Here is a 19,578-nt window from a genome sequence, read left to right as displayed (position 1 = left end):
AGTTGGCCACTTTTTAAAAGAAAGACTACGCACCCACGCACACATTCAAACGCGCATACATATAGACTAAACACGCAATACTCAAGTGCATGACGTCACCGTTTTCACAGATTCACGTTTTCTAAGTTTACAAAGAGATGATAAAGGTATCGCTTTCAAAACCCGTTTTCAAAAACTTGCACTTTGAAACCTACATCAAAGTTTGCGTTCTCAGGCCACCAAATCGCCGTTGTCATGTAAATGAACGGCTAAAACTCATTAAAAGTTTTCTGTTTTCAGTTGAAAACGGTGACGTGTAAACACCGAAGTTCATAATTAATGATTTTTTCAACAGATATGAATCCATTAAAAAAAATGTATTGCATTAATTTCTGATTATCACTGTAAAGCTGCTTTTACAACAATGTATTGTAAAAAGCCCTTTAAAAATAAAAGTGAACTGACTTGACTTGACCTGTAAGGGTGCAAAGTTAAAACAAAAAACAGCTTTATGGCCAGCAAATTGTAATTCCTATTACTAAAATAATGATCTCAATTAACCGCTATTGGCTGGAGTGGAGCCTCTAGCTCTTTTCAGAACACCAGCCTCGTCTGACAGCGTTTCTGTGTGAATATGTGTTTGTGTACAGTACAGAGTGTGTGTATGCATCTAAGACAGCTGTGCATGTGAATGTGTGCGTATGTGCTGGAAGTTTTACTCTGACAGGGCTAGATTCAGAGGCCTTGTGGAAAAGAGCTCTATTTGTATTTCAAATGTCACCCGCAGCAGAAGACACCTGTTAAAGGCTAGAGGAGAATCCACACAAATCAAAGGTCTGACCCTGCGGGAGAGTCCGGATCACCCTGCCCACAGAAGACACCCTGAGCCCTGCGCTGGGACCACACGCTCCTCAGTCCATCATCCTCACATGCAGGACTGCCAAAGGTTCATTCGGATGTTCTTTCCTTTATTTATAGTATCTGGTTCTTTTAATCAATGTTTAATGCCACATCTCTTGTTTCAGGGATGTATGTTGGCATACATTATACCGGTCATCACTGTCCACTGAGATGGGGGTGAAATCAAAATTTTCTATGTATCCATCCATCCATCCAAATTATTATGTTCAGGTATGATAGAGATTCTTACCATTTTTGTGTTTAGGAAAATAGTTATTTTTATAAAATTATATAATCTACTACTACTGCTACTAATAATCGAAATAAATTAAAAAATACAATCATGAAGACTTTTTGAAATATGAAGTGAAGAATACACACCTCCGATTTAAAAGGTATTCTCGTACATCAGCCATTAGATGAACGGAAAATATGTCAAAGAATGGTGAATGAATCGCTCCTTTAAAAGGAAGGATTAGGTTAAAGAAACTGTAAGAAAAAACAGTGTGGCGAGTGATGTGCTCCGTACTACAGTACGTGCCAAAGCCGATTGGACAGTTGTCACAAGGCGCACGGGTCTGTTTCCAAATTCATCACATTGCAAATGAAGCTTGAATCGTTTTCTTTTATTAATGCACAAACGGGAGGCTTCTTTTCATGCTCATCAAAAGCCTCTTGTTGACAAACTGCAGGATTACGATCTTCAAGAAAAATACCGCCATGTTTACCACTTTATTGCCGGCGTGTCATGCCCTTGAGAGAGAGAGATGGAGCCAGTGATGAAGGAAAACACGCTATTCCCTCTGCACTGTCAGATATTTAAAATAGGCTGTTGATAACACAATTTACTCTGCAGGTTGAGCAGATGAAAAAAGTGGCATTCATAGGCGAAAATTAGTGTAGAGGCAGGACACACGAACATATGAGGGAGATGAGAGGAGGTGAAACGCTTGACTCCACATTAAACAGCTCAACCTGCCATTCGTCGAGAGAGAAAGAAAAAGAGAACAAGAGGGATATTTTGTGACCAAAGGGGAACTGTGATACCTGGAGAAAGAGCTATTAGCATTCCAATTCATCTCAATGACAGTGTGGCTGGCGCATTAAAGACAGAGGACAGGGACATGTAAAAGTTGAAAACTTCCAGCGATATCACTCTTGACCCATTGGGCACATTTGTCACATGGTGATGGAAAGAAATATGAAATGGGAGGATAAAAATAAATATTTTTTGCTCTCGAAAAAAAGTGTTGCGCTCCCCTAAGAACCTTTGCTTTCTCTTGCAAAACACTATTGTTTTCTTGCAAAAGTATTGCGTTCCTCAAGAATCTTTTTTCGCTTACAAATAGTGTAAATCTCGTCAACGAAAACTGTGACGAAAAATGTTTGTCAACGAACTTTATTCCCATGACTAAGACGAGATGACACCAAGGTCATTAAATGATAGCTGACTATATCAACATGAAATAGCGTTGACGAAAAAAGACAAGACTAAAATTTTACCAAACTTTATCAAAATCGTTTTTTTTTGTCGTTAAAAAGAGGAGACAAAATATCACATACTGCTATACAGGCATGAGCGTTCATGCTTGCGGTTGCCAGATGTCAAGAGTTTAAATCCCCATGCAATCAGAACGTATCTGTTAATTTTCCACTCGGTGTTTTACTTAATCTTTGCAATCTGGCAACCATGTGCACACACTCTTTCTACACTGCAGAAGAAGCGTGGATGATCTGGGAACACAGATAACATGACAAACAAGTAAGCTGGAGTTTAACGATCTCCATTTAGATATTCTGCTTAAATGAAAATGTCATTCAGTCAATCTGTGATCTGTCACGAGCCGCTTGCGCTGTTTAGGGTGGATATAGGGTAAATCTGTGATCAAAGCTTCTCAGTGATGAACTGTAATAAATCCTAAAATGGATCTCGCATATGTTGTCCGTGATTGTGGTTGCTGAATTTGCTGTCGTTTTAATAGAAAAAAGGTCATTTGGAATTACTGGAAATACTATTAGGAATTTCGCTGTTTTCATTTTTTAGAGAAGTTTCTTGTTTTACCAGTTTTCAAAATGAAAAGAGTGTGTTAATTTGTATTATAACCAGCCTATAATAAATCAGGAAACTAAGTGAGGTAAAATAAACCATGACATTCTCTTGATTTGTGCTTATGTGAAAGTGCAATAATTCTGATGAATGTAAATATAAATAAAATTGCCTTCGGAGGACGCGTTCCAAGGTCGGAAGGCATCAAGACTTGTCCGAATGCAATGTTAGTTTCACTTCCTGTCTCCTGAGATACCTTCATTTGATCGATTTTTGAAGGCAGCATATATGTATCCTTCGCTGACTTTGATATCCCACAATCCTGTGTTTTCCATTCTGTGACAGTTGAGCTAGAAAAATAAAGATGGCGTCTGAAAGTTGCGGCTGGTCGTCAGTTTGTCAGTGTAACTGTACATATTTGATAAACGTTTTCCACTTATGATGTCATTTCTAGAGAGAAATTACTATTGTAGTCATTAAATATTCACTCTTTCTTCGCTGAAGCTCGCTCTATTTTGCTGCTAATCATTAAACCAATATGCTGCCTCAGAAGTCTGTCTGAAATCAGTTTCGTGAGGAACCTTCGTGTGCAAACGCTGCCCGCAAAGGCATTGCCTGATAGTGCAGTGAGGCAGCAAGTCAGCTGCCTAGGTTTTCGGACACAGCCATAGTTTTTCTTCCAACCTTATATTATTTACACCACTAAAGTTTTGCGAACGGATACAAAAGTTTTTTCGGTGGAATGCAAAAGCAGTGAAATTCCTCTCGTCTCCTTTTTTTTTTAAACATCAACACATCCTTTTAGGGGGCTCCGTACAATACAACAAAATTAAAGCAAATAAAAGCGGTCAATACTAACAAGCTTACAATTTAGACAACGTCATTGATTGAAGGACTTTAATCCATGCTGCCCGACTGGGTGTAAATAGCACTTTTGGTCCTTAAAAATAAGCCCCACAAACTTGTTGTATAGAATGTGTCTCGGGTCCTCATCATTTATAAATGAAGCTCTGACGTTTGAAGACAGACCGCGGTGCCCTTTATCTGATTGTAAAGCACATCTTTAATGATTCTGTGTACATAAAAATAAATCTCAGCGTCAGACCAACCGCCTAACCATTAAAGACCCTTTCGCTCACTCCCGCCAAGAAATTAACACTCAAATACACACACACACTTTGAGACTGCCAGTGTGAAATGTGCCAGTGTGCCAGTGCCTGGCAAGAAAAAAGAAAAAGAAAACGCCACGAAAAGGACAAAACCACAAATGTGGAACTTCAATTAATTTAAAGCTCCAATCAGCAAAGAATAAATCCTTGGCAGATCTAATTACTGAAGCTCTCGGAAGACCCGGGCCGACCAGCCAATCTCCCTCATGTTTGAACAGCTTGATGAACTCGGGGACTGATGGATATCAAGTCATTTTGTTTAATTTATAAATGGATTTTCCCTTAATACTTAAATTATCATCAGTACAACACAATGAAAATGGGAACATTTGGAAGGCAAAGTCTATAAGAGGCCTGAAAAGAATTCCAATGAGGAATGTCACCTCTTTTCATCCCTCTTATACAATTCGTCTAATTAAATTCGGGAGCAGGGTAAGCCTGTGTTACAGTGCTGCCGTCACACGGGCCGCCCCTGGAGAGTTCGGGCGAAGTGGAAGACACTCATCAGGCATATCATGTCACACATGCCATTAACACACAATTTTGGCATCCTAAGGGTCACTCACCACTTGGTGCAACATATAGTAGATGTACTAAAAACTAAAGAAAGCAACATGGTTTTGAGTATAAATAAATAAATAAACTAAAAAAAGTATGAATCTGGAGCTTCAAGATCATTGGTTAAAAACATTTGAAGCATAACTCAAAGCAACTGTGTAAATTAATTGATTTTTAAAAATGTATTTATTTACTTTTATATTACAGTTGAAGATATGACTCTAATGCTTAAATCATTTTGGAACCAATCAGAATCAAGTTTTCAAGAATCCAGTATTCCAGAGAGCCATGTATTAATGAAATAAAATAAAATTGAAGGATCCTTTTACACAACATCATTTTCAACTAAAAACTGAAAACTTTTTATGCCCTTTGGCCATTCATATACATCACAACGCAGTTTTGGTGGCCTGAAAACACAAACTTTTGAAAATGGGTTTCATAGTGCACATTTTTGAAAATGATACCATTGTCGTCTCTGAGTATAACTACAAAAATGTGGTTTTGTGGAAACAGCGACATCATACGTATGCGTATTATAGTCTATAGGTGCATAGGGTTTCTTTGCAAAGTGACATCGCCAACTACTGGCCTGGCATGAATAATACAGCGTTTTTAGTTGTTTTCACATGTTTCATTTTGAAACGTTGTCGTCTGTACGTGAAAGACACTAAGGAAAAACTTTTTCGTTTTTAGTACATCGTTGTCGTGTAAATGTACCCTCAAAGTGCAACAACAGAAGTGTATTAATAATCCATGTATTTAGATGTATACATAAAAAAAATACATCTAAAAGTGCAACATAAAAGTATTCATAATTCATGTGTTAATAAAATTAAACAAAAATAATAAAATAATAAAAGTTAACTTAAAATAAAATAAAATTCAAAAACAAACTAGGGAGATTACTACATAAAAAACAAATCTATGATGTTTAACCTTTAACATGATCTTACCCGGCTCTGGTGTCTCAGAGTGAGAGGAAGAAGAGGCAGAGCTGGCCCCGTCCTCGGCCCCGCCGCCCTGAGACAGGAGCCCTCTCCCCGGAGGAAGCTTCATCCCCAACTGCTCCGCCATTTCCACGTGATCGCCTGGGTGAACGTAGTCAAACACGCTGCTGCCCGTCAGTTCCACCTGCAACAAAACCAGTTATGGATCAGTTATCTGGGTTAAAACCAACATCAAACTAACTTTTTATTGTTTACTAAAACTAAAAACTGTTAATCGTTTTCATAAAGTGAAAAAAAGGCATAAAATATAAATATTAGATGAAAAACTTAAACTTAAATTAAGTTAAGGTTCAATAAAAATAATAAAACATGACAGCATAAAGTAAATCTTACCAAAACTGAAACTACAATTAAAAACTTAACTAAATATATTCATATAAAAGGAAAAACAATAATAAAACTATATATATATATATATATACATTTATATGTATTTTTATCACTTTTATCATATGTGCTCATGTATACATATTAGTACGTGTCCCCCTGGAATCAAACCCATGACATTGGTGTTGCCAGGGCAATATTCTACCAGTTGAGCTGCAACTACCACATTGCTCAACAGATTATTATTTTATATACCCTCACATAGGTAAAATGTCATGAAACTTTGATTCATATACGATGGGTTTCTCATTATATAAAGTCTTTTATGTTTTATTCATGAAGGTTAGTATGAAGTATTCCCCAGTTATCTTTTATAGTGAGCTTAATGTGCTTTTCTGTAACTGTAGTGCAGCTAAAAGCACTCGTGCTCTTTAAAAATTTGACTTCATTCCTCCCTGGAGAGGTTTCCTTCTGCCCGAGACACAACTTAATGCTCTTTAGATAGAGCTCGTCCAAATAATCAAATAATTAGCGTGTGCTTGTGTAACCTTTAAACACGCTAATTTACTAAGCAGGGGGGAAACGGATTTACTGTTGCTAACTGGGGATGACAAGAAAAAAACACCAGGCAGTTAAAGTATCTGTGGCTGTGTGTGCTTCTGAAATATGCAGTTGTTGTGTTTCAGTAACACTGGCGCTGTTCTGTGATCAGGTCCATGTCTACAGGGACCTGCGGATTACATGAGAATAATCCCTTTAATGTCCTATCCCTCAAAGCAATTTAGTGCTTCACAAATTATTATTCCAAACAGAAACAATGAAGAAAGAGGCAGACCATTGACACAGACATGGGCTTGTGTTACTTTGGGACAATGCTGGAACTGTAAAACAGAATATTGCTGTGTTGTTCAAGTTGTTCAAGTAAGATTAGGATATTCCTGCTAGATATCACTGACTTCAGCCCATAAGGCTTTCTGTTGTCCGATGGTCAGAAGGTGATGCACAAAGAAAAAAATGGCTATACCAGAACAGGTTTGCAGGTGTACATTTATCAACAGGCAAGAACATGTACTGTGATTTATTTTTATGGAAACATGTATACAAGTAAATTGAATGCGTATAAAAATCAAATCAAATCAAATCAAATAATCCTTATCAAAAATTGGAAATGCTGCCTTGGCGACTAACTTAACTTAAATATGTTTAAGTTTAAATACTACAATTTCTAAAAAAAAAGAAAAAAAGAAAAAAAAGAAAGAAAAAAAGAAAGCTAATTAAAAATAGTAAAACAATAAAAATGACAAAATTACTAAAACTTTAACTAAACTTAAAATATTAATAAATACTATAATAGTATAGAAATAATACTTAAAAAAATAAAAAGGAAAACCAAGGTTGCATGCATACAGCAAGCACACAATATATAAGTCAATCACTGACCTAAATATATCATCCAATGGTCTATGTGTATCCAAGAGCAGAATCTTCAAAGGAATGTATACTGAATGATTTTATGTGCAACTCTACAGTTTGAATAGAACAACTGAATAGAATAATAAGACAAAGAACAATAACCACAGAAAACCCATGAAAACAGTAACCAAAACAACTGTGAGCAAGACTACCAACTGCTCTCTTTGTCTCTTTCTTAATGTTTGGCCTCTCAAACACTAGAAACCAAACAGCACACACCTTTTTTGGTATCTGGGCATCAAAAAGCTGCAGGCACAATCCAAGTAAGATTTTCTGGATATTTCTCTGGAAGACTAACGTTCCACCGATATCCAGTAGACCAAATAATTGAGGATTCTTTTTGAAGAACTAAAGAGAAAGGGTTGAAGTTTTCACCTAGCTTACAGACAACTGAAGTCCAATCCCAACAAAAAGAAGAAACAAGCCATTCATTTGAGGAAAAAAAAATCACATCAGTTTAACCTTACAATGAACAATACTTCTACTGCATTTATTAATCTTAATGTTAATCTCAACATTTACTACTACATTTCCAAGATTAAAAGTTGTATCTGCTAACATTAGCTAATGCACTGTGAACAAACAAACTTTTTTTTAACTAACATCAACAAAGGTTAAAAAATGCTGTAATAACATATTGCTCATTGTTTATTTATGTTAGTTAATTCATTAACTAATGAGACCGTATTAAAAAATATAAAACAAAAACCTGCACTGCTGGTACCAATAATCACAAAATGGTCAGACATCTACAAGTAAATAATTTTCAATAGGATCACAAATGTATATTAGAAGTAAGCTAGGAACAGCTAGCTATAGCAAGTTAGCTTTGAAAACATGAGATCCCACTCTCCCTTCAGAGCGTCTGCAAAGAGTTACTAGATGACGGAGCACATAACATTACAATAATAATGAACGTGGACAACTTAAAGACCTCTGACTCGTACCACCTGACTGCTGCAGATTTATTTCGGCATTGATAGTGTTGACATAGAAACACATAAATCCGAATCTGAGGACGTGGACAGCTCAGAGTAGAACATCACGGGTTGCCACCTTGTAGGCGGCTGCTGTTTGTTTGTGGCTCTCAGTGACTGTCTGTCTACAACTCTGCATAGCATGAAACGTGCTGATGACGTGTGATGTCTGCGCGAGCAGGAGTGCTAAATGTTTTAAGATTTAGACTAGGGGTGTAACAATACATCGGTAAGGATTGATGCATCAATCAAAAGTCTAACGATACGATGGATTGATGCCACACGTAAAATATCAGTAAACGGTACCTTTATTTCCACCAAAGCGAGCATCTTCATTACTAACCATATTGTCTGCCGGTCTGTCTTTATAACGTTAGTTTTCGAAGTAGACGCCTGACAAGATTGACTGAACCCTAAAAACGTTTGGTCACAAAAACTTTTAATATATAAAAAACATCCTTTCAATGAACTTTAATTTTGTAAGTTATTATTAATCGATTACAAAACAACCCAGCTGTAGTTTGATTGATATTACTTGGAATGCACAATAAAAAAAAAAAAACATGATTTATGAAAATGAACAAAAACAAAGTTATCTGTTTTTGCAAATGAACTCTTCTGTTGTAAATGTCCCAATTGGGAGAGGGTGTGCAATTTTCAAAGAGTTTAATTAAACGTTCATGTTATATATTTTGGTTGCATTTGTGAGTTCATAAAAATGTAACTGGTTGTGTAAAACTTGGCACATAATATCTAAATATCGATAAATCGATCGATATAACCCTGAATCAAATCGAATCGTAATCGTATCGCAGAATTTTTGAGGTATCAGCAAATATTGTATCGCTGGCTGAGAGAATTAATATCATATCATATCGTGATGAACTGTCCGATTTACACCCCCAATTAAGACCACTTATATTATTGATTGCTATTAGGATGTAAACCAGTTTCAACCATTAAAAAAAAAAAGTTTTTATAAAAAAAATGCCTACCCTACTGTTAAAAAGTAAGTTAAAAAATGTATGACAACTTGTCAAGTAAGTGACTATGGTAAAAATACACTGCAATAAGTGCTTAAAAAATCACTAATGAAATGTAAAGCTACACATACCATGAGTATGGCTCTCTCACATACCAGAGCAGGCAAAGCTTTTGTGTCCATTATAATTCATGAACATGGCCCTGCCGACTATTTTAACAGTATTAGAATGAGCCCACTTTTCAGCACAAGTGGCTGCACAAAGCACTCGTCTTGCCTTAATCTCTGTGATGCGAAGATGGGCGAAAAATGCGCAGAGAAAATAATATCGGCTCTAATACTCATCGTGTGGCGGCCGGAGCGGTAAAGTGTTGTCTGTAACAAGAGACGAGCAGATTATGCTCTGTGATTGCAGAAAGGACACTTGGATTACAGAAGGAGGTTTTGCATTGTAAATGAGGCCCGGCTCACTGGAGTGGGGCCACGGACGAAGCCCACCAGCAACATGCTTATTTTGTAGAAGGTCACTCAATAAGAGTGCCCCCCCCCCCCCCCCCCGGCTTATTAAGACTGACTGGCATGCATTAATGAAATCACCTGATTTTACAAACATGAAGAGAGAGGGAGAGAAGAAATGGAGAAGAAAGGATAAAAAAACTCTGATGTTATGCTTGATTTTAAAGAAGGAAGCCCTTAATTAGAAAGGTTTCAGAAATGTCAGCTATCGCCTATTAACTGTTCTGCTCTATTAAAGCTATAATACCCAGCTGTCAAATTTCATCACATGATGGGCGGTTTCATTCTGTTTCTTGTGCTTAATTTTCTCTTTCCTGTGGGCGGAGCTAGAGGCGGGGTCAAGCTCCACTGACCCCAGCTAAAATGTTTTTGTGCCTGGTTAGGAAACGTTAGTCCCAGCCTCAGACCACGGACCATTGTCTGAATGTCTGATGGATATGGCACACAAAATTGGAAACACTTCAGGAGTTTCGAAGTTGTCATCTGATCGGTTGAATTCTACAGGATTTCAGGGAGACGTACGTTTCACTTTCTTTAACGGTCCTTTGGAAACAAAGCTGTTGTGAAGCCAAACCCCCTCATGGATGAAGAAGAGTGTATGTATGTAAATGTATGTGAAGTATGTAAAGTTCATGGTATAGACTCTTTAAAATACATCCAAGAGTTTAACACACCAGTCTGTTATTGTAGGGACATCAACTTGACATTTCAACTGCCCTAAACATGATGAAGAACAAAACTAATTGTGATTGGTTGCTTTACATGTCATTCAGTATCTAGGCGGTCCTTTCCCAATAAAACCTGCCATGGAGTTCAGACTTTCTGCAGTCAGTCTGAAGGACTGGCTACGCGAAGATAAGAAATGGCGTAAAAGCCCAATAAACAGTTTTAAACTGGTTTATAAGTTACATTTTATTAGGCCCTCTCTTCATTATAAACCTCTGCTAATATACTTGCATACCATAAATATGAACAACTATATTTTCTTTATTTTTAAGTTAATAAATATAATATTTCATTGTATACAGTATTTTTATATTTCAAAGTTCTAAATAAATATAAATAACAAAATTTCTTTAATTTTATCAAACATATTAAACACGTTAAACACTAAAACACTAAAATGAACAAAGCTAAAGTTTGTGACGCTTTAAATAATAAGGTCTTGCTTTTCAATGACATTAATACTGGTACATGAGGTTCATCTGGCTCACTTCTGGACATTTCCCCCCTTAAAAAATCCAATCCTTCTCTGTTTAATGATAAAGCTGCTCTAGAAGCACTGACTCCTCCCCCTTCACCCCGCCCTCTCTCATTCCTGTGTCTCTGCATAAAAGGAAGCATTGCCTCCCTCTTTTTGCTCCAGCGGTCTCTCTTGCCCTGCTCTGTGAAGCTGAAGAGGGATGTCAAGTGTCACTGAACCCCTCCAAACGGCAACAGGAAGCTGCCAGCTCTCGTCTCTCACATTATGACACAATTACTCGCTGGCATCAAACACGCGCCGCCACAGCTCTCACCTCACGCTCCCTGCCAGTTAACCTGTTTGGAGTCCAGGAACATTTTGGCCCCGTCCATGCATGCAAATCCACAATCATGACTCACTCCTTGGATAAAAGGACTGTTGCAAGTGCTGATGTGAGATAGCAAAGATCAGATGGTTGAAATGACCGCTAGCTTTTGAGCTTTGGCCCATAAGTTGCTTGTAAATTGCTTCTGATTTCTAGAAACATTTGACTGCGCACGCTACCATAGATTTTTAAATTAAATGTTCAGGGCAACTTACTGAAAATAATCAAATATGGGAAAATAGTTTGCTTAAAATGTTCTAAACAGAAATGCGTTTAATCATAATTTTTCTGTGTAATACAAGCAATAGCACTATTAAAAACCTAAACATGGGAAAGACATAAACAGAAAATTCCCCTGGGATGGAAAAACACATTAAATACATTTGAGGGGAGAGAGTAATTCCTTTCAGTTCCTTAAAATGTCAGTGACTTTAAAAAAAGTATTAATCAAATAAATTGATGTTGGCTGGAGGGTTCAGAATTAATTAAGGCATTTAACGCAAATGTGCTAAATGGAACATTATACATTTCATTGCATGTAATTACTCTTTTAATAAATGATTCATGTTATATTCCCATCAATTGATAACGCTTGTGAATCATAAAGCAATTCATCGAGAGCTTGTCTGGACCCTGAGATAGAGCTTGTAGGGTTCAAATCATTGGTCCTTCTGTTTTTGTTCCAGCTGGGAACTAACAGTGCCGATTAAATTATGCAAACGATAGCCAAGAGCTAAAACCAAAAAAAATAAAAAAATAAAAAGAAATCTGATGGGTTGTACAACAGAGCTGAATAAGAGAAGCACTGAACTATAGGAAAACTTTTGTTATAAAATATTACCAGTCTTTTAGGTGAGAAACTTTTTTCTTAGAACTTTTAAAAACAAAATAACAAATGAAAAAAGATTTTACATTAAAATTTATTAAAATATAATACATAATATTATAAAAAAGTAAATATATATATTATTCTTTTTATATATAATTGTATAATTATATATGTATAGGTGTCACAATATTGTGAATCACTCAATATATTTTTTTATATATAACGGAAATTTAAGGACTTGCTTGACTAAATGAAATCAACACATTTTGAATATCTCTTTCCTTTTTTCATACTACTCATTACATTCGACCACAGGCCACCCTGCTTTCTAAATATCAGCATCAGCCATATCGCTGGACCACTAGCACAGACTTGACTATAAATGATGATTGACACGACTACGATTAACCTCTGCTTTTCACGCGGTCTCATCCATTAGGGTTCCTGGTAAATCATCTGATTGCCGAGCCTATAAAACAATAATAGGGCTCCATGAAAGCGCCACCATTGTTGTAGTGGACATGAGAGAGGAGAGATATCCCTGGAAAAACAAAAGCCGCCAGTGGCTTAAAGGACGGACATAATTAAGGGCCAATCGGAGCTGTCTTGTGTGAGCAGAGACCCAGGGGAGCACCTCTCTACCTGTCTGACCTTGGAAAATGGGAGTCCTTGGCTGAGCCGGTGACCCTCTGATCTCCACTCACATCCAATCTCCCTCACCGGCACGAGAGACGCGACCTGCCTCATGCAAATCCCTTCTCCCTCGCGAGCTGCGAATAAACCACAGCCTAATTAAATATTTTTTAACGATGCGAGTAATTTTTGCCAAGGGGTGGATTCAGGGCTAAAATTTTATATGAGATCACAAAAGATGTTCCCAGCGTTGATTCTGTAAATTAATGACTATCTGCCTTATAATAAAAGCATACTGCCAAAAATGGGAATGAAGACGGCTTACTTCATTCGTCTGATAACGCAACGAGCGCTTTTGGGAAAAGGCTTCTGGAAAGTTTCCACTTCTGCTAGAGCTCAAGGCGGCCGAGTAATATTTGTCAGCCAAACAACGAGGCCTTCTAATTTCACAAGTCAAACAGACTGTTTGTGAGATGGCTCGGGTTCTCACTTTCCCCTCAGCGTTCCTCTGGTCTAGGGTTAAGCCATAGTCTCGGCCGCGGCTGTGCTATTAACTGCGGGAGCTTTCTTGGGTCCACTCGAGCGTTACACGGCTCAGATTACAGTAACCTTTAACTGCTGGCTGACAGACAGACGGAGGAGGAGTATAGTCCATCTCTGGCCTTCTCTATCTATCCCTCTACGCCTTTAATACCACGCCGCGCCACTTCCACACAAAACCCTAATCTTCTCCCCCCCCCCCCGACAAAAACCTGTCACTTCAGGAAAAATGGAGGGCATCAGTAGCCGTGGGCCGTGTGTATTCTCTGCGCTGATACATGGCACTTTACCTCGGGCTATGCATATGAGCCGTTACAGGCGGCTCTCAGCGGGCCATCCGTCAATATTCCAATCAGTCATTGGATCAGTACCAATTAATACCAGCAGCATCAAACCGACGAGCTCTCCATCAAAACAAGCACACATGAAACGGTAATATGGATCCAATTGATAAAAAGGATGGTGTTTGATTAATGTCTATATTCCTCGGATGGATACAGATGAAAGCTAATGCACGCAAAAAAGAAAAGTTTATATGCAGAGTAAAATAATTTCAAATAGCACTTTCTATAAATTCAGTGCATTATTTATTGCACATTTAATGCATATATTTACAACACTAAAATATTAATAATACATACAGTAACAATATTTTGTAAAATTTCTATATTATTATTATAATAATTATATATATGTAAATTTTAAACAACTATACAATGATTGTTAATAGTTGAAGAATGTGTTTTAAAACAATAAACAAACATTTCACGCATCGCAGCATACCGGGGGTCACAATTATTTATGAAAGTATTTAATGGATCACAAAGTATTTCATTTAGTATACGTGGTTCTATGAATATGCAAATTAGCCTCGCCTCCACTCACTCACACCAGCTCAGAGATCCGCTCGTTGACAATCACACTTTGACGTAATTGGTTACAAGGTAGTTTGTTACATCAGAAACACCAGCGATGTCAAACCGCGCTTTTGAGACTGTCTTTGGTTCACTGGAGTTTAAGGAGAAAATACTACACATGATTTTTCTTAAAGCATATTAAAAACACCACATAGACATATAAACAGCATTAAAAGCTTGATGTTCCCCACAGGGGGACTTTAAATAAAACAAAATGCATAACGGTTTGCGTGAGGGTTTGGTTTATAGAGTTAGCTCTGTGTAAAAACAACAGAAGTCAATGGAAAGACAGAACAAACAATGTGCATGTGTGTGTTTGTGTTTACCAGAGAGTTTCAGAGCAGAGATATTAAATTCATAGGCAACATGTCTCTCATTCCAGGCAGCGCAGAACATCGCTGCAGAGAGACAATAACTTTAACAATTAACTTGGAAGGACAAAAAGGGTAAAAATCTCCCTGCGCTCTTTTCTCTGGCGTTCCTGATTTTTATCGAGCTCACAAAGCTCCCTTAGATCATCTTAATCCACTGTGGCAAAGTAGCTGAATATGAGATTCAGATTGTCTTAGAAATTCTGTGCAACCAATCAGCTTCCTGACATTGCTTTTCCCTTCAACCTTCAGAACTTGTGACAGCAAAGACCAAAAGCCAAATCACAAAGGAGTGCAAAATCGGCAAACCCAGCGAGCCGGCCGCTAAAGCCCGTGAACAAAGATCGCGTTTGACACTTCAGAGCAACTTCACATCCAAATATTATATCAATCACAAAATTATATATATATATGGATTAAGATGTATGTATATATAATTCCTGAATGTAACATAAAATAATATATACCCTAGTATATAAATATAATACATCAATGCCACAAGCAGACAGAAAGATAGACAATGGAGTATAAGATCAATTTCTGCCAGATCTGACTCTTATAATGACTTTGACTGGTGTAACATAAGCCCAGTTAATTGAAATTAAATAATACAGTCTGGCAGACCAAAGAATTTAAATCACGTTATAGCTATTTTTTTGCTGGATATTCAATGGGAAAAACTGGTTTATATATTAAATAAGAATTTGCTAATGCCTTTTTTTTGTTGGAAATTAGGTAAATAAAACGCTCACTTATTGTCATTTGGTTATCTTTTAATTTCAAATCAGCTGATTCGTCTTGAAAAGTCATCTTGGGACAAACTGCAGACAATCAAAAACATAACACAGAACAACGACTACATAACCTCAACGTAAAGGAGATTGTGGCTGATGTATTTGCTGATGAGAGGGAAAGAAAGAGTGAAAGATGGAACAATGACTCCCATTCGGGTCTCCAGCTAACCTCTGTCCGTTTCGCCATGCGTCCCCCTCCCTCGGCCTGGCGTAGGCCTGTTACAGATCACTGGACACTTTGAAAATCACGAAAATGAAAATCAACTCAGGGGAGAAATCTGCAGAGGCAATAACCCCTCCGTCCCCCTCAGTCACATCCCAGCGCCTCTCCATAAAAGGGAAGTGTCATAGCCGTAGCTGCCAATCCAAGACCTTAGCCCCTTTTCTCTCTGTCCTCAAGACGGGCATTACCATTGCGATTGTCCGTACTGCCGCCCAATCCGAATGAAATCACCCGCTAAATAAAACACAGAAATCGTCCCTATTAGTCTCCCCCGTAAGACAGATTAAACATGGCCGTGTCAAGGCTGTCGTCTCCCCTATTCTCCAACTTTCCCTGGTTCTCTGGTTTTCGTTCTTTTATCAGAATCACTTATCAGTCAGCGCTCGATGCATCTGAATAGAGCTCGAAACATTGGTGCAAATCAATAAACTCTCATTTTCTTGTAACAGTTTCATATTAATTGGGAGCAGGGCGGGGGTCCGGCGGGCCGGGCGGCTCTGGATCAGTCAGATGAAGATGGGAAACACCAGGGGGCTGCCGTGATGCCTTAATGAAAACCTCCCAACGAACCCTCCATCCGCCCTGTTCTGATGAGTTTTCATGCTGATCAAATACAAGCAGAAATGGCCTTTTGTTGCTCTGGTCAATTTTCCCTACATGGTCCTGATAAATCCAGACATTGCACAATCACAAGCCATAAATCTGTGTCTGTTCCCCACTGTGCTGAATGGATGAATTATTGAACAGGAGCTGGTGAGAAAGACATACATACACACACAAACACGTCCGCAGGTACATTCGCGCATACGCTCCCGCAATCCAGCCGCGCGGGTCTGATCACCTGATGAGCTTGAGGGTGATGTTTGGTTTTGATGTGGACAAGTGAAACTGTTTCATGCCTGCTGCTGTATCAGCGGTTGGGTTATGATGTTTGACTTCACGAAGAGTGTAAACAATGTTTGAGTCGAGGGGTCAAGCTTAACATGGGCAAGTTAGCCAGTTTCTTTTTCTCTTTTTTAATAAAAAAAAATAATAATTAATTCCTGAATTTGAATTGCAAACAGAATACAGAAATGCAATTTGAATTTGAGGAAGAAGCTACAATATAACACTATAAAGTGTCATTATTTAATTAATTATAGAACTATAGAAATTTGTATTTAATTTACATATACTTCTTCATATTTTATATATATATAAAATTAATTAAAAATTAATAAAATTAATAAATTATCTTTCATTTTATAGATAAAAGGGGAGTAAAACTTAATTACCCGTTACATTTCTTTTAACTGCATTCCACTTTCCTTAACTTCAATTAAATGTAAAACTCCAACTCCAAGTATAAATTCAAGTATCAACTCATTAGATGAAACCAAGTCAAAAAATCTGAATTTTGCCCAACCGTGACCAAATTATATATATATATACACACACATCATTATTTTTGCAATTCCGCTTGATGTCAATGCTAAAAACACACATTGCACATACGACAACCTACGTTCCGTTTCTGTTACAGAAGACTGTATCAGGTGCACTGTTTGGCAAAAGTCTATTTGATCCTTGTTAGCAGGTAATGAAGTCTAATTAGCTAAGGCAACAATGAGCTCTCAACATCTATTTGGTTAAAGAGTGTGAATCTACAGTGAAATTTCCTGCTGCTCGGACAACAGTCATTAGCAAAGCCTGCATGCCGCCACACAGTTATAATCTGTCTGTCCCATTCAAACACACAGCTCGTGCCTCCAGAGAATGAGCCGTAATGCAAAACCAACCTTTCCTCACTTTCTCATTTAGTTTGCCCACGGGCCGCCCATGGACTGCATGATGGCTGACTGATTGCCCAACATTTTAACCAGATTTAACCCCATTGTTTGTGGGGTTCATGGATCCCTTTCAATTCATAAGTGTAAATTTGAAGTCTGTAAACTTGAAGTCTGTCTGTCAATCTGTCTGTCTGTCTGTCAATCTGTCTGTCTGTCTGTCTGTCTGTCTATCTATCTATCTATCTATCTATCTATCTATCTATCTATCTATCTATCTATCTATCTATCTATCTATCTATCTATCTATCTATCTATCTATCTATCTCCAACAAACCTTTGACAAACCAAAGTTAAAGTTGAAAGTTAACAAACTTTGTAAAAGTAAAAATTTTTTGAATTTAAAATAAATAACTCTAACTGTGCGTCCTTAAATTGCATTCTGCATCCTCTATGCTACATCAATTAGAATTCAGGAACTGAACTGAAATATAAAAGGTATTCTCCATTCATCTGACAGCACGTGACATTTCTGTTTAAGTGGGCAGCTCATGGCCAGAATAAGAGCTTCTTCTATTTCTCCCTGTCCTCTTGATTCTCTGTTCTCAGTTTGCTGTGCTGCAGACGCTGGCTGTATTCTGATTTATGCGCTGTCTCTCTCTCTACAGGCAACAGGACACCTTGAGGGGAAATACAAACATCTGACTTACAAGGGACACCGTACAGCAGACGACACAGTGACTGAACTTCCCAGCACACATTCAGGTGTCTGTGATCATGGTTCAAAAGCTCACCACGGCTTAAAGGTTAACATTTGCGTTTGCTCTCTGAAACATGTCAGGATATCTACACACATCTCTAGTCAACTCAAAAGTGGCTCTTTCCAAACAGGACACTAGTTTAGCAGTGGCTGGGTATCTGCACACAACAGATTTCACATTTAATTCAATGTGTTTGCCAATTATTTAAGAATCCTGAAAAAAACTTATCATGGTATCCTCACAAATATGCAGCACAACTGTTTTCAACATTGATAATAATAAGAATCTTTCTTCAATCAGCATATTAGAACAATTTCTGAAGGATCATGTGACACTGAAGACTTGAGTAATGATGCTGAAAATTCAGCTTTGCGTCACAGCATTAAATTACATATGGGGGAAAAAAAAGATTCAAATAGAAAACGGTTACTTTAAATTGAAATAATCTTTCACAATTTTACTTTATTGAAAAGACTTCTTTCAAAAACATTACAAATCTTACATCGTACCAACTCCAAACTAATTATATATGATGTCTTGAAGTTACACTAATAAAAACTGGCAGTTTAATTCTGGTAGTGAAATCTTGACTAACATTATAAGCAGCCTTTGAAGGGGAATCATCAACAAAAGTGAAGAATATGCACAATTTAAAGATAAAATGCAGGGGTAGTTCAAGAAAAGCATAACTGGAAGTAAGAGATCTTTTCTTGTTTTGCAGTGTTTCCCCATCTAAGGATGTCAGACAACTTCATCCCTGAGTTGAGCAGACCAGAGCAGAAATGGACACAAACACAGTTGGCTGATGAGTGGGCTGTAGGCTAACCATCTCTCTCTCCTCTCTCAAGCACACTGGTTCTCCTGAGATCGCATCGATCCGTCTGTCCATCCACCCATACGCTTTCCTCTGCTCTGCACTCTTGGAGAGAGCGATCGCTGATCTCCATACTGTTCATTGAGCTCCTCTCTCTCAGATGGGAGAAAGGCTTGTTAACTCTTTCTCATGACTTTAAATAGCTCGGACACAAGGGTGTTTGGAGGAGACGAGACCTCACACACACGCACACACACACACACACACACACACACACACACACACACACACACACACACACACACACACACACACACACACACACACACACACACACACACACACACACACACACACACACACACACACGCACACGCACATACACACCAGCCCGGCTGTCAATAGTTGTGACAGTGGGATGGGT

At 37.9% G+C, this 19,578-nt stretch overlaps 1 protein-coding gene across 6 annotated transcripts in view; it reads right to left on the bottom strand.

Moving 5' to 3' along the window:
• npas3 (neuronal PAS domain protein 3) overlaps window positions 1-19,578 on the bottom strand; it is a 339,316-nt gene that overhangs the window by 49,273 nt on the left and 270,465 nt on the right. For all 6 annotated transcript variants that reach the window (XM_077238920.1, XM_077238922.1, XM_077238919.1 and 3 more), the window contains one exon: window positions 5,610-5,787. In XM_077238920.1, coding sequence (XP_077095035.1) covers window positions 5,610-5,787 — 178 coding nt within the window. The remainder of the gene's footprint in view (window positions 1-5,609; window positions 5,788-19,578) is intronic.

This window comes from Siphateles boraxobius, unplaced genomic scaffold (assembly GCF_051911475.1).
Source record: "Siphateles boraxobius isolate OS27281-9 unplaced genomic scaffold, OSU_SipBor_1 22, whole genome shotgun sequence".
NCBI classification, from domain to species: domain Eukaryota; kingdom Metazoa; phylum Chordata; class Actinopteri; order Cypriniformes; family Leuciscidae; genus Siphateles; species Siphateles boraxobius.
This window is presented reverse-complemented; position numbering and strand designations above follow the sequence as displayed.